The sequence below is a fragment of the Bubalus kerabau genome, chromosome 10 (assembly GCF_029407905.1).
Source record: "Bubalus kerabau isolate K-KA32 ecotype Philippines breed swamp buffalo chromosome 10, PCC_UOA_SB_1v2, whole genome shotgun sequence".
NCBI lineage: Eukaryota > Metazoa > Chordata > Mammalia > Artiodactyla > Bovidae > Bubalus > Bubalus kerabau.
In genome coordinates, this window is record NC_073633.1 from 21926160 (window position 1) to 21942975 (window position 16816).

At 38.7% G+C, this 16816-nt stretch overlaps 1 protein-coding gene across 1 annotated transcript in view; it reads right to left on the reverse strand.

Moving 5' to 3' along the window:
* Positions 1-16816, reverse strand: part of UACA (uveal autoantigen with coiled-coil domains and ankyrin repeats) — a 147934-nt gene that overhangs the window by 74755 nt on the left and 56363 nt on the right. Inside the window, exon 2 of the mRNA XM_055536856.1 lies at positions 10517-10637. Coding sequence (XP_055392831.1) covers positions 10517-10603 — 87 coding nt within the window. The 5' untranslated portion in view covers positions 10604-10637. The remainder of the gene's footprint in view (positions 1-10516; positions 10638-16816) is intronic.

Below are 16816 nucleotides of genomic sequence, written 5' to 3' on the forward strand. Positions count from 1 at the left end.
GTATTTGTCAAACAATATCATCAGAACTTTGAACTAATCATCCAAACTATGAATCAGTGTACTTTAAAACAAGGCTAAGATGTTAGGATACAGGAAGATGGAGATGGCATTCTCTCCAGCCACCTCTCCACTCCCACCTTGAGAGTTACTACCTCCAGTCTGGGACTGTACCTTCCCCACACTGCATCATCAGGGGCAGGGGGCTTAGTGGGACTTGCTCAGGGCAAGTTAACTGTATGACTGGCAAGTCACAGCTTCTCTGGTCTCAGACAACCCATATTTCTCTAACGTACTCTCTCTTCTCCGTCCCTTCCAGCACTGTTATGATTCAGGCCCTCACTAATCCTTGCCTATCCTATGGTAGCAGACTCATAAACAATCTGCCCACCTCTAAGACAGACCCCTTCAAATCCATCCTGAACACAGCTACACAGTAATCCATCTAATAAAACACCTGTGATCATATGATTCGCCACTTCTGCATACACAGGACAAAGTCCAACACTAACAACGTGGCCTATTTTAAGCCATTCCAAGATTTTGCCCCAACCTCCCTTCCTGACTAGCTCCCCTTCAATCCCTTGCTGATTATTTTGGTGGCAAAAAGCTGAGCTGACAATCCAACTGCCCCTTCCCCCAACTCCAACATTTCTTCCCTTCATGCCTCTGCTCTTGCCGTTCCCTCTGAAAGGAATGTCTTCCTTTCCTGGATCACTCCTACCCACTTCTTTTAGCTTTAGATGAAGAGGCTTATCCTGCAGACTGGTGGTTGGGGCTGCCAAGGGGTAGGGGAGAAGAGCTGGAAAGCAGCTGCTTAATGGGTACAGGGTTTTCTTCTGGAGTGATGAAAAAGTTTGGGAACCAGAGATGGTACTAACACAATACTGTTACTATATTATATGCCACGGAATTGTTCACTTTAAAATGACTTCTGTTATGTGACTCTCATCTTAATTTTAAAAAAAGCAGCAGCAGCCCAGCCTACAAAAAACACAGAAAACCTTCACCGACTCCTCAGCCCCAGACTGGTTCAGCACCTTGTAAACTCCTCTACCACAGCACTTACTACTTTGTATTATCCGTTTATAGAGTTCCCGCACAGAATTTTGAGCCTCTTTATCTTCCTCATCGTCTCATCTCCCTGTGCTTAGCCTAGGCCCTCAAGAATTAATTTTTAATAAATAAAAAATAGAGATACCACTTATCTCCCTGGGGGCAAAAGGCTAGGGGCAAACAATCTTTTGAAGATCTAGGTTCTATAAAAAGCCTACAAAAGCATGTATTAATTGGAAAGAAAAAGATCAGGAAGACGGCTATTTATCTGGTTATAAAGGACAAAAATGGAATGAGCTCAGGTGAGATTTTTCAGAGAGTAATGAAAAGAACCCCATTTATTGAGTTAACTGCAATTATTAACCCCACTTTCCAAATAAGGAAACAAAATATATTGAAGTAACTTGCCCAGGGTCATAAAGCTGATTATTGGGAGCAGCAAGATCCAAGTTCAAGTCTACCAGACTGCAGAGCCTGACCCTACGACACTGGCACACCACCTGCCCCTTCACACTGCTCCAGGCAGTTTCAAAAGCTATGCACAGTCTGGCCCACAGTGTGCCTTTTCTGAGGCTGAGAAAACACTCCACATTCCACATTTATCTACTTAGCCATTGCCATGAATGCTGTTTATATTTTATAAAGTGTTTTTAAAATACAAAATGTTAATTTTTTAAAAGAATCCAACAGTCAAAAAAATAGAGGTGAATCATAAAAAAATCTCCCATTTAAAAAAAAAAAACTTCTCATGTGTCAATCAGCAAGTGTTTGTGAGCTATTTCTCACGCACACAGCAGAAAAGATCAGAGTGCATCAGTCTCACTAGAACCACAGCCACAAGACTCCCGCACTAGAGAGGCTGGGGTATTTTCATGATACCCCAACCTCCACCAGGCTAAGTATCATGTGGATGAGAAAACTATAGAATAACCAGAACAAGCTAGAAGAAAATTTACACACACTTTTTTTTAGTTTAGAAAGCATGATTGTTTTATGTCCTTCCTCCCTTCCGCTCTTTAATAATACCAGAATCTGGTAAGAAAAAAATTAACCAGAAGTCAATGAGACTTTTTAAAATATGTTTGTGCATCCAAAGGAAAAACTTTACTACAGAAGTAGTGTTGACCTTGACAACATATCAATAAGGTCAATATTAAAAACATATCTTCCCCTACCCCAAAAAGCATATACCCTTTTAGACACACATGTACACAAGCATGCACGCACGTGCACACACACACACACACACACACACGCACAGACACCCCTTTCCAGACAGGAAGAAAACAATTTTTAGTTCTATTGGATACTCAGGACTTACTTCACCCATACATCCTCCAACTAATGCTAAAGCCAAGGACGATGGGATAATCTATTGGGTGAACATACACATATACACAACAGCAAAAGGCAAAGAGGATACAATATGACAGTATTAATATCAACAATTCAAGACAAAATTATAATGGGACAAATTCAAGATTTTTATAATAACTAGTTAGACTTTACAATGAATATAAAGTAGACAGGAACCTTAAAATATCAATTAAAACAAAATTAAGTACATAAAGCAAAAACTGTTTGAAATATAAAGGGGAGAGGACAGAAACGCAACTATAGTCAAAGATACACTACTCTCAAAGCTATGATGGGCCATAAAATGGCAAAAATAGAGATATACAGCTCTCAAAGATCAATATGAACAAGGCATCAACAGAAAGAAATGGTCAAATAACATGAAAGTGCAAGAGCCAATAATCACAAGAATATTGTCACACTCCCTGGAAAATAAAGACACAGATTAAAACAATAATATTTTGGCTGATAAATAAACATGTTTTAAATCATAGTATGATTATTGGAAGGGTATGGGAATGCAACTGCTGGATAGAACACAAAATGGTTTTGAGACTTCCCATAAAAGGTCTTCCTTCTGCCCAAATACCCTGCCTCCCAATATTTTAGGTTTTTGGCGTAAGACACAAATGTCATAGCTTTCAGTTTGAAATTATATCAGTTCACGATGGTTAAAAACATGGTTCCAGAGTCAGACCACCCGGCTCTCCACTTTTAGCCATAGCACCTGGGCAAGTAAATTATTTAACGTCCATCTATAAAACGATGGCAGCAGTCCTCACTTGTTAGGATTAATGTGAGGAGTATGTGAGTCCATGTAAAGCACTTAAAATGATGCATGGACATCCACGTTCAATAAATATTGGCTACCGGCACTTGGACTTCTTGTATGTCATTTATTTTTAAGAAAATTCACTAGCATTTACTGAGTTCTCCTAATGGGACATTTGAATCTGCTCAAATCATTTCAAATTATTTGTAGTTTTAAGTACAAAATGTCTTAGAATCAAGTATTATTCAAAAACATACACCTACCATTACTGTGGCATTAAGATCACTAAATGCTAAGTGAATAACAAAGAGGTACTATGGAATCTTTCAATAAATAGCGTTACCTGTGGTTTAAAATCTGATGAACAGGACTACAATTGACTTATTTTGTTCTTTATCTTCAATTATATTTTGTTTTCTAAAATGAGCATGTGTGACTTTTATGGGGAAAAAAAGATTTTTAAAATCAACAGCCATTTATCCTCCCTGGTTCAGTCCAATATCTACTCTCTCTCAAGGGCACTGCCAGTCGGATTCCATTACATAAACAGCTCATCAAATCCCAGCCCCGGTCAGAGCCTCAGTCACGCAACTGCGCTGGCTCGTGTTCTACACTTCATTTTAGGGACTGCACTCTGTGGAAATACGTTAGTCCACACCAACAATCATCAGGATTCCTGAGAACAGAAAAAAGCCCAACAGACAAAACTGTTTTTCTAACTACAAACAAGTGAGTTTACCCTTGTGTTTTTGTGTTATATTTTTAAACCTTAAAGACCTATTACTTTTTCCAACTACATAAAAACTATGTAAAGCTTTTAAATGTTGTATGACTTAAGAAGAGACAAAATGCATATATTAGCCTATCATTCTGCTTATAATTTCAGGAAGTACATTTCAAACATCTATTTTTAGGCAAATTCATTACAGAAATCAATTTGATTTGTCTCACACAGATAGCTCACACAGGTGGAAATTTTCACCAGTTTGTTAGATGCCTTATGTGAGGACAGACAAATGTTTGCATGATCTGTAACAGGACACTAAGGTTTCCATATGATACTGACACAGAGACTACATGAGTTATGTTTAAATCTAATATTCTGGGATCTAGATTTCTTCAGCAAGGATACAACCATAAGTGAAACAGGGCTGAGGAGAACAAAATTTTGCTGGTTGTTAGCTAATTCTAGAGGAGAGGGGATGAGAGGGAACATGAACTTGTTATTAACAGGATAATTTCTGAAGATGAAACTTAAACTGACTCTAGTCAGAGATCCCTCTAAACAATGGTTAAAACTTGTCAAGAAATTCGAAGTTTTAATTCAAGGTAAAAAAAAAAAAATAGAAAGACAGAAAAATCTTCCTTTCACTCTCCTCGCAAGCTGTCACCCTCTAACTCCTGACTTGTACTGAAATCCTTCTCAGTAACTCATCTGCACCATCCTTTACACGAACACCAAATTTTGTTTTCAAACCTAATACGCCCACAATTGGCTATATAATTTCACAACTCCAAAACACTGTGCTCACTTCTCTTTTGCCCTCAATGCCCTTCGAACTCTGACCCATGTTCAAGCTTCACCTTTCTACCTTTACCCCTGACCCCACCCTATACATCTGTGCTCTCACAGCAATGTATACACACCTATATTACGGCTCTTAGCATACTAGAGTATTATTTTATGTCTGGCTCTCTGAAACTTCATGAAAATTATGATTTTGTCTTTCTTATTACAGAAGTTTTAAAACATATACAAAACAGTATCACAAAAGTAAATACAACAGTATCATTATCCAACCGGTTACAATAATTATTAACTCACAACCAGTCATATTTCAACTATATCCCCCACTTACTTCTCCCACCCACCCACAGATTATTCTGAAGCAAATTCCACACTCCATATCATTTCATCTGTCAACAGTATACTCCCAAATGTTTCTCTGAAAGACAGACCTCTTCATAAATGTAACTGTGTTACTAGCACGGTCACACTTAACTCTTTTAGAATAATAATTCTATACTATCAACACAAATTCAGATGGTGCTTACATTTCTTCCATTGTCTTATAAACTTTTATTTTTACAGTTATTTAATCAGGGTCAAATGAGGTCTACCACTGTAGTTAGTTAATATGTCTCCTAAATCTATTAATATATAGATTTCTCCCCCATTTTTTTTCTTCTTCTTAGAATATATATATTTTTAAGAAACTAGGTCACTTACTCTAGAGTTTTCCACGATTAGAATTTTGCTCATTGCACCCCCATGTTTCTCTGTCCTCTGTATTTTCTGTAAACTGGTGGTTAAGGTCTAGAGACCTATCATACTCAGGTTCGGCATTTTGGGCAAGACAATTAGTAGCGATGAACATTTCCATCAGGAGATAAACTACGTCCAGCTGCCTTTCTGAGGCATTAGTAGCCACTCATAAATGCCTGTCGACACTCTATAGCCATTGATTCACGAGGAGCTAAAAAACTATGATATAATTCTAATCATCCCATCTTCATCTATTAGCTGGGGTAAAATACCTTTAGTTACCCTGAGAAAAAGCATAAGTTTCATTCTTTCTCTTTATTTTAGTCCTGATCTTTGATGACTTCTTTGCCTTCTAGTGTGATGAAGGATGCCATGGTCATCTTGCACATTTTCTGCTCCCAGTTTGGAATTATCCATATCTTCAAAGAGGATCTAATTATTAATTCAGTCTCTTGAGCCTAGCTTATGCGCGCATAAATGTGCCACAAATGTAATAAAATGGTTGCCTGAGTACTAAACTAATGAATTAAAATTTGAAAAATCTGTATGATGTGGAATAAATAAATGCACAAGCATTACTCCACTGTTATTAAAAGAAGTAATTAAAATGCTTAAGTACTCATTATTTAAGTTCTTGGACTCATTATATACTAAAAGACATACCAAAGCAATTCAACCCTCCTGCTTTGGTATTATAATAAAGTTCAGCAATTAAAGTCAGCACGATGCTGAGCAAAACTGCTGCTGGGTTGAAATCCAAAAGTATAAAAAGAGGGCTTCTTTACCGCGATCTTCCTGCAAGAAATTCTTCCTGCAAGAAACCGAAGAAATACAACACAGGAATAATCCTGGGAAACTATCTGAATCAAGTTTTAACTAAGGTAAACATTTTGACTAAAGGTTGGCATCTTTAATGAAAATGAGTAAACACTGCTCAATTAAGTATCATGAGTTTAAAAACAACAATTTGTAATCTCAATTTTCTTATTACCACAAAATCATCAATACAAAAATAACAATAACATCCTTTCAAACACACCCATATCACCGAGTGGAAAACACAAATGCCTCATTCTCAAAATTACAACTAAAACAAAGTAATACTTAATCCTTTATGCTTTTCAAAACATCTCAAACTTCTGCTCTTGGTGGGAACCAAAAGAAGGTTTTTGAAGATTTTTCAGTTGCTATATTTATAACTCCAAATTCTTTTAGAAATACCAAAATTTTTTTCAGGGTACTGAGACATTAATGAGATGCTTTAGAACATATTTGGTTACTGATTTATAAAATTGATTGCCCCATTTTAAGAGCAGCCTAAAGAAATGCCAGCGAAAATTGTCACTGCAGAACTTCCCAGGTCGGAGATTAGTAGTATAGGTACAATTTAAAGCGGAACCTCCTTCCAAAATGTGTGCTTGCAATACGGGTTTGCAGCAGTCCTTTTAATTACAACTCAAATTTCCTAATCTGAACTAGGTAAAAATGGAACAAGCCTCTTCTCATTGTACATATAATTGTACACATAATTGACTGTACATATAATTGACTAGATCTGAAGTAGCATTTATAGTTATTTAATTATCCCTTTCAGAAATCTGAAACTCCAATTTAGTAATTAAAAATAAATCTGACAACAAAAATTGTCTTATGATTAAAAGATGCAGTTATCTCTAGATTTAGCTAGTAAATGACACTTACATGTATTCTATGCACAATTTAAAATTGTGAACTGTATTTATTTATGTGTATAAACACACCCTCTTTTCGTGAACTCTAAACTCACTGACATATTTATAACCACGGTACTACTCAGAATATTTTAAATTCCTTATATAGCATATAATTATAATTTAGCATGTTACGTTAATATGCTGTATTTTTCATACTATAATATCATAAAATATTTACATAGTTCATTTCTAATGTGTCTCCAGATAAATACCTTAAATACTATAAATGCATGACAAAAACTATTTATGAAATACACTTTTTAAATCTTTAAAATTGTACAAATTGTGATCATCTCCATAATGATTAAATGAATGCTTTAAGATTCAATTAGGTAGCCACAAGGGAGAAATGGAAGAGAAGAAGAAAACAAGATGTATACCTCTTATCTTACACCAGAAAAAATTCTATATGGATTAAAGAGTTAAATATTTTTAAAAATGAAACAAAGACTAGATGAAACCAGGGAGATTTTTCTTTATTTTTGTTTAATATTGCAGAGTGGAAAGGCCAAGATAGAAAAAGTCACAAAATAAAAGGTTGATAAATTCAACTGTATAAAAATAAGCCACACCCTGCATAGCAAAAGCCACCATAAACAAACTCATTAGACAAAAAACCAATTAAGAAAAAAAATTCATATTGAAAAGGCTAATTTCCCTGATATAAAGTACATACAAATGAAAGAAATTGACAACCCAATAGAAAAATGGAAAGAGTAAACTCTTCACAGAAAAGAACATGGAAGGGGCTCTTAAAAACATGAAAAGATGCTCAACTTCACCCACAGTAAAAGAAATGCAAATTCAAACTATCCTGAGATACCATATTTACTTATCAGGCTGACAAAACTTAACAATTTGAACAAACTTTAAATAAAAGCATGGGAAATGATACTTTGTTATACACTGGGTACATGATGCACAGAGGAAATTTACCAACATTCTTTAAAAGCATACATGCACATGTCCTTTAATCTAGCAATTACACTTTCAGGAACTGATCCCGCAAGTATACACACACATGCTTGCATATACACAGGCTTACTCATCATAGCATGATGTACATTATAGCAAAGATTTGAATGGGGATGCTCTAAATGGGCCTAGATTCTACAGTTTAAAAAAAATATATGGAAAAAAAAATATGGAACAGCAAGTACAGTGTATTGCCATTTACATAAAGGGTGAATACTTATATTAATATTCGCTTGTATATGCTAAACTCTCTCTGGTGGGATATACAAGCAATTGATAACACCAATGGCCTCTGAGGAATGGTGGGGGCAAGCAGAATAACTGAAGTACACAGGTGGGAGAAGGGCTTTCTGCTGTAAATAATTTTGTTCCTTTTAAATATTAAGCCATGTGCTACATTATCTATTCAAAAACTAATAAATTTTAAATAACTTTGGAAGCAAAAAGATTTTTTTAAAATGCTCAATCATAACAATACATACACATGTGACCAAATAGAACATTAGGGTTTATCGTTTATGCACTGAAAAGCAGAAAGAATCTATTTCCCCTGCTCCTTTATTAAACTCTATCGATGTTTAGTTTGGTTTTATTACTCATCACACTTACATATTTTCATTTAAATATTTTACAAAACATATTTGAAAATTTAGCTAAGACTAAGAGATGTTCACTTTTTCTAAGCAGGTAGGTTCCATTTTTTTATACCATGTATTTCTCTTCATTTTTTATGACGTTATTTTTTAAAAAATAACAATGCCCAGTGTAACAAGTGCTAAAGATTTACACTCAGAAAGATGCATTTTCTGCAAACTGGCATGCTGGTAATATCAATAACAACTAAATACTCTGCATCTCTAGAAGAGAAAACAGGCTAAAATTAAGGTGTACAAACTTAGTGCAAACCAAATGGGGTAAACATTGTGAATAATGCTAGAAAAGTATACTGTTAAAGCTGAAAACAACCTGCACTACAAAGAAACTGAATCTTCAACTCAGCTGTGTACAGTGATCTGATATCACTAAATCACTAGTCTGTCAATTATTTTCTTTTAAAAAATCTTAAAGTAATCGTCCCTTCTATGGGCTACTTAAACGACTTCACGCCATATTAACCAATATCAAATCATCAAATATCATGCTATCTGAAACTATCCCCTCTTTTTTTTTTTTTCAATTGGGAAGTAAAGAGCCAAGTTTCACCACAATTTCCTTTAAGCCCAAGTAAAATCATCCTAGAAGTAGTTAAGTGGAGAGAAGGGCATAATTCTGAATTCACTCAAAAGCCAAAGCAGATTAATGAGTAGTCTCAAAAAATGCATTTAATCATTTGGTAAAACCTATGTTAAATTATTAAAATCTGTTTTAATGACTCCACATGGACAACCAGGCAGTTTGAGCATTACATCTCGTAAACGTTTCTGACTCTCAAGACTTTTTAAATAACGTTTATTCCAATAACATATAATGTGGAAGATATAGCCATTCTTCTACTTGCCAAATTATCTAAATCCCAACATCTGCAGTCAGGCTGTTTCTCAACATTTCTGTTCTCCTGCCAACTGAAGAGAGGCCCTGAGAACTTAGCGTGCAGAGGCCGGGCTGCGGATCAGCGCCGAATGCAGGTCTGCCGGGGTCTGTCTGTCCCACAGGTGAGACTTAGAAGACAATTTCCCAACTTCACCACCACTTTCAGGATCACCACCCATTTGGGGCTTTGTCTTTACAACTACGCCAGATGCATCTGCATCACTCAGAAATCAAGCTTCTGCGTGTTTGATTCTGAGTCCCAGTGACCCAGCGACAGCGGCCAGCACACGGCGTCCACCCAGCCCAGCAGCGCTCACCCACGAAAGGTCCGGAGTCTGGACGGGGCGACGCCGGGTCCACTGCCCTGCCCACCTGGACTGTGGGGCGCCAAGCCCCCGCCGGACCCGCAGGCCCGAGGGCTGAGGAGCGCCCGCTGTGCCCAGCAGAGCCGGGACGGAGCTGAGCGCGAGTGGGGTGCGGGGGTCAGCCGGGGAGAGGGCAGGGACTGGGGTCACCGGAGAAGGGCCGAGGTGGTGGACAACCCCGAAACACCGACTTGAAGAAGAGGGAACGATTCGATACTAAAGGCCAGGAGCTGGGAGACCCAAGGGTGAGGGGTGGGGAAAGGGGCCCGGAGAGCCCCGGAGGCAGCGGAGGGGAGGGTCCCCGGGGTCTCCGGGCCAACGCGGAGCCTTGGTCTGAGGAGGGAGGAGGAGTCGCCGGGGCCGACCCAGCGGGACACTGGGAGGGAAAGCCGAGCAGAGACCCGCTCTGCGGTTCGCCGGAGGGCAGCGCCGGGCGCTCTGGGCGCGCACTGGCCAAGGAACTCACCGCGCTGACGCCGGCGGCGGCGGCGGCGCCGGACGGCGCGGGGCCGGGCGCGTCCTGCCTCCTCAGGCGGGACTTGAGGCTCTTCATGGCCAAGACCTGGCAGTCCCACTCTCGCCGAGCGCGGCGCCCCCGACCTGCGCGCGAACCTTAAAGTCCGCCGGCTGGAAACGCACGGAGGCGGCGGCGGCGGCGAGGGCGGTCCCGGCCCCACCTGCCACCTGGGGGCCGCCGGGCGGCCGTCGGCTCCGGGCCTGCGGCGGGACTCCCCTCCCACAGCCAATCCGCCCACGATCCTGGTGGGGATGGGGCTGGCTCTGACCAATAGGAATCCGGGAAGGGGGAGGGACTTCCCTTTCAAACTTAATAACACCCTTCCTCTCCCCGCAGGAAAAAGTTTGGAATTTCAGCTGGGGAAGCGGAGGAGGTGAGCAGCCAGCGATGTGGAGCGACTCTAGACGCTCCAGGCCGTGGGCGCCCCGACTACCTGGATGATGGAGCGTCAGATCTAGAGAGAGCATGGAGTCTATCCAACACCAGCTCTCATCTACCCGGACTCCCCTCCTCTTCCCACCCACGTGCTCTTTCCCAAGTAAATTTCTCTTTCTTCCGTCTGATCCCAGAAAAGACTCTTGGTCACCTGCACATTCACCGGCTTCCAAGAACAACTTCCCTTACATCGGTTGATGTTTCGCTAGACAGATCCCAGTATCTGGAAACAACTACTCTTATCCAAAACTCCTGGAAAAAAAGAAAAAGAAAAAACAGACTTTGAAGAATAAGGTAATAAGGTTGTACAGAAGGATTAGGAACAGACTGAAAACGTTATAGAAAATCAAAGCACATGTCATGTGCTCAATAATTATTATTTGTTGAGTCCAGAATCTACTGCTTTGGAGGGTAAGAGTTGAAAGTTGGAGGGGGAGAGCTTTAATCAAAAATGACCCACATGGCCAAAGTGATACATAAAAAGCTGTCAAAGAAAAAAAATGGTCTTTTTTCCAAAAAAAAAAAATGATGGTGTTTCCTGTAGAAACACATTACAGGTGAAAGTATACAATGAAATTAATTCATCCTGTCCAGAAATCTGGATGGATAAACAGGCAAGTGAGCAACACCCAATAATTTGCTGTTATAGTGACATCTGCAGAAGTCTTCCTGGGAGTCAGTTTTTCCCAGGAAAATATTTATTCTAGCATTCACCCATTTGAAAAGATAAACAGTCCACATTTCCCACTAACAAAGGACTCTTTTTGTCTGAAAGGTCAGTTGCTTCTTTGGAGTTTCCTTAGAATAACTAAAGATTTTATTCAAATAGTGTAAGAAGGTTTTCAGAACTGTTTTAGAGAGACAACACCCCTGTGTTTACCCTTAACAAAACACTAAGTACCAGTTAACTTCTTTACTTTAAGAGAAAGTTATTAAATTTTCTCTTGATTAGTTCTATGGAAGTAAGTTTTCTTCCACCTCCTTCCTTAAGATCTACAGTCATTCAATTTTGTTGGCTCTTTATAGTGTCTGTGGATGGCTAGTTACTCTCCTCATCTGCCACTGCAGATCCAAAATTATCTCACACCTGGATGTTATAGAAGCTTTCCAACAGAGGTTGCTGACCTCTGAACTACCAATCATCAAAAAATTTTACAAAATAGTCCTTCTTCATTCAAACAGCTTCCGGGCTAATAAAATTTAACTCTTTTACTTGGCATTTAAGGCCGTATAATATGTACCCAATCCTGTTCTCCAGCTGACACTCCAAGCAAACTCTTCAGCCCATTCCTCAAACATGGATCTTGCCTTTTAATTTTCACATCTTTATGCATGCTAATCCTTCCTCCAGTAATTTCTGTCTACATTCATCTAACAAAATTGTACTGCCCCCCGCCAAGAATGATCAGAAGAGAGCACAATGGGAACTTCTGGAGTATTATACTAGTCTATCTGGTTATATAACTAGTGTGTGGATTACATAACTAATATGTTCCGTTTGTATAGAATCAGTTAGCTTGTAGTCTTTATGATAGTGCACTTTTATATATACTTGAATTTAAAAAGCTTTTTAAACTCATACATCCATTTCAAGTGTCCTCCCCTCTAATAGAGCATTTTCTGATCACTCAACTGAAAGTGATTTCTCCATCTTCAGAATGATTAAATTGAACTACTCAGATGATGCTAACACATATGTTCTGAGCAAGCATTATTTCACTACTAGACTTCAAACTCTTTAAACCCAGGGAGTAACTGATACATGTTTGAATTCCCTAGAGTGCTCAGCTGGAGAATCCCAGGGACGGGGGAGCCTGGTGGGCTTCCGTCTATGGGGTTGCACAGAGTCGGATACGACTGAAGCGACTTAGCAGCAGCAGCAGCAGAGTGCTCAGCATGTGTCAGGTGCTTGATAAATATTTCTGAATAGATTGATGCATTTTTTTTTTTTGTTACTAGACTGCATTACAGTTTGTTGTGTGTATTCATGTAACACAGGATTGGTACTTGCCCTGTGGTGAATGCTGGGTGTCTCTTGAGCATCCAAGTTCTCGGAGTCCTAGTAACTGGTCTCTTTTCCGTTGTTACTGGATAAAGCAAAGGAACAGACAGAGCCACAAGTACAGCTTACATCAGTTTCCAAAAATGCGTGGGCAAGTTATTTTTATAAACTGTCTGCATGATGTCCCCATGGTGTCTGTGTTCAATGGCCTTTGTGGATTTTTCCAGGCTAGAAACTTGATAGCTGTTGTCTGCGAATTCCCATTCGAGAGCTGCTAAGTAAATAGCACTGGTTTGAATGTGCAGTACATCTTTTTTGTATTGATCTGGAAGCTCCCCACATGAAGTAAAGGCACTTTTATTAGTATTCAGCCAGACAGGTTTTTTTTGTTTTTTTTTTAACCATTATCACTATTATTTATTTTTTATCTCCCCTTCGGAGCAAAAGACACTTATCAAATCTAGATGGAATTTATTTGGTACCATGCTGAATCTATGTGCTTTTTTTGTTGTTGTTTTGCTTCTTATAATATGTGAGATCTGGAAGGGAAATGCGTTTAAAATTATTTTAATAGGTTATACATTCATAATATAAAGACATCTCAAGTAATACAGAAGGGGGAAAGTGAGTCTCCTTACCACCTCTATTCTTTGGCTCCTGCAGTCAAGGAACTTGTATTCTAGTCTGCGGGACAAAGCTAACATACATAGCTCAACTGGAAAGCAACTACTTACTAAACTATGGTAGAGTGCAGATGTGGGTGGTATTTAGGGAAGGAAAGATCAGGAAATAAGTTTGCATGTAGGGAGAATAGCCAAGGTTGGGAGAAGATTCAGTGAGTGTACTGAGAAGGAACACCAAGAAGCCAAAGGATTCCCTGGGGACCAGCCAGAGCAGATAAGAGAGTTCCGTTGGGAGATGCTCGTTGATAACCATGTGATGATAATGGCAACATGATGACAAAGACAAATTAAGCACAGAGAATCAAAAATTTACAGTTAAAATGATCTACTTTTAATCACGAATTTTATGAATTTTATGCCCAACAACTTCCCTCATCATTTTCAGAACTTCCTGTCTTCCCTGGTAACCCCAGGGAACCCTGCCAACAAAGTCAGTCAGTAATTCCGTGGAGAATCCCAGGACATCAGTCATTCTCTCCCAGCTCAGATACCAAAGCAGATTAGTGGCAGACCCACGTGTGGCCACAGGGTCATGAGGAAAGGCATCTCCACCCACAACTTACAGGGCAGCCCCAGGAATGAGAGACCTGAGGCAGTTCTCACACCCTCTTCTCTTGCCACAGTCACGACTATAAAACACATTGCATAAGACAGCTTTAAAAAAAAATAAATAGGTCATCTTTGGCACTAATTTTAAACCCATCTGCATTTCTAGTAAGCTCTCCAATGACTCCATCCTGGAAAACTAGAGTGGGAAGAAGAAAAGTAGGGAGAGGCGGTAGCTGCTCCCCTCTTCAGAGACGCTTTAATCTCCTGCTGAGGGCTGTTTTGCGTTCTGCTCTAGCAAGCTTGAGCCTACCAATTATCTCCTGAAGAGGACTGCTTTCCATCTCCCTGTCCTCCTTGGCATTTACAGACTGTCATTCATGTATGACACATCAAATGTGTCATGAGCTTCAATACTGAAGGAGGGAGCGAAAGAGCAGGGAGAGGCGTAGTCAGGAACAAAACCAGACTTCCCTGCCATAACTGAGCTTACACCTAAAAACAGCCATAACTTTTTCTCTGAACTCAGTCAGGGTTAAAGTCAGAAAATCCAACCCATCTCCTTTGGTGAAAAGTAGCCTTTATTATCGAGTCTTGATTACACAAAGCTCCAGAAATACCACTGGCCTCTCTCTGTGAGACTGATGGCCCTCAGTGTGAGTGGTAGAAGGTCTGGATTGCCTTTTTTAAAACAGGCTACTCAACCTGGAACCCAGATAAATGCAAGGCATTTGGTTCAGGAACCAGTAATCATCCGACTTCCATGATAAACTTTCCTGGATTCCAGACCCTGGATTTTTCTTATCTTGGCCACCACACCAGGATATTCACAATAAGCCAAAAAACTCTCAAGACTTCAGCACTGTCGAAGAGGAATAGAAAGGTTTCTTGCTTTTAAATTGAAAATATGGTAAATAAAGAATATCTCTGTAGAGTTTAAATGATATTTTTGATTGAATAATTACTAGTAAATTATGTTACTTGTATACCATAAGTTGTTCCATGCCAATCTTCGCTACTTAAGCTAATGAAAGAACATCCCAGACAATAAGGCAAGGTGAATCTCACGTTCAAATATGCTTGGTAAAGGTCCCAGGCTTTATGATACATATTTAACAATGGTCTTACAGTCATTTGAATTAAAACTATAGTGGTTTAGGTTATGCTGAAAGAAAGGTCACAGCAAAATGCTGGATAAATAGATGTTCTAAAAAAGTTATATGTAAACACAGCCTATTATGTATATTAGATACTATATCATTATATTTCATATTATACAAGATTATATTATATTATTATTTTTAAGCATTATTTAGGACCCATTTTTTTTTTTGAGGCAAGTAATAGTGACTTTATTCAGAAAGTCAGCAAACTGAAAATGGAATTCTTCATAAAATAGCTTCACAAATTAACAAATCTTGATGTAAGTCCTAATTTTCGTATAAAAAACTGAACCATATTAGTGTGGGTAAATTTGTATTTCAAAAGGTTAATCTTCAAAATCAGTTACTTGCACAGTATCATACAGGATTTATGTATTATGTGTGTTTGGATTTGGTTACCAAATGACTCAGACTTTTGCTTCCTGTATGAGAAAAGCTTGCAAAAAATTTTTGTCTGTACCCTTTTTACAAAACTACTTGCATCAATGTTTAAATTACTATCAAAAATTAAAATTTAATTGTGTATCAAATTTCTAAGTAATGCTTAATTACAATGCTTATTTGAGAGAAAATTTTAAATTAAGATACAGTTCTTGTGTACAGTGGCATTATTCCACCCTGCACAAAAGCAATAAGGGCAGTTTTAAAAGCATTCTTTAACTATTCAAAGAGATTTGTCCACCCTGATGCCCTCGTGAATTAACCACGTATATATTCTTTACATCAGTGATATCAATTTATCATAAGCATCAAGATATTCAATAACAATGGATCAATTTATCCTTTACTTTCACAATTGCTGTTTTATGAATGCTGTTGCTACAAGCAAAATACATAAAATAACTAATCAATTAAAATATCAACACACTCTGGACTTCAAAGAGTTACATTTTAATTTTGTAATACTAAGGAGAAGCATTACATATTATGTTCCATAAACTTCAAGACCATCCCTAGACCTAAATAACAATTAAGAACTATTCCTTTGAATCTTAGGAGGGTGTAGTTCATAAATTACCTTAAGGTCAAGGCATAGCCTTTTAAGGCTAAACTAAAAGGCATCTTTCTTCCACTCCTGAGACATGAAGAGAATAATAAACTCTCAAGCTTTTCGACTCATAACTCTGAAGTGACATTCATCAAGTCAACAAATACAAATAAGCCTGACTACCCTAATGCCTGAAGGGTTGGGCTCTGATTAGCCGAGTAAATCCTAATTAAAGTGACCTTGGGGAATCCCCAAATATGAATCACAGCAAACCCCTAACAACAACAAAGTTCACATGAGCCCTTCTGGCCAGAAAGCTCCCATCCAATATCTCATTGCTCCAAGTAAACACTAGATGTCCACACTTTCAAAGCTGTCATTTAAATCACACTTCTCTCCAAAAAGAAACTAAGGTAATGTCCTGAGCACTAT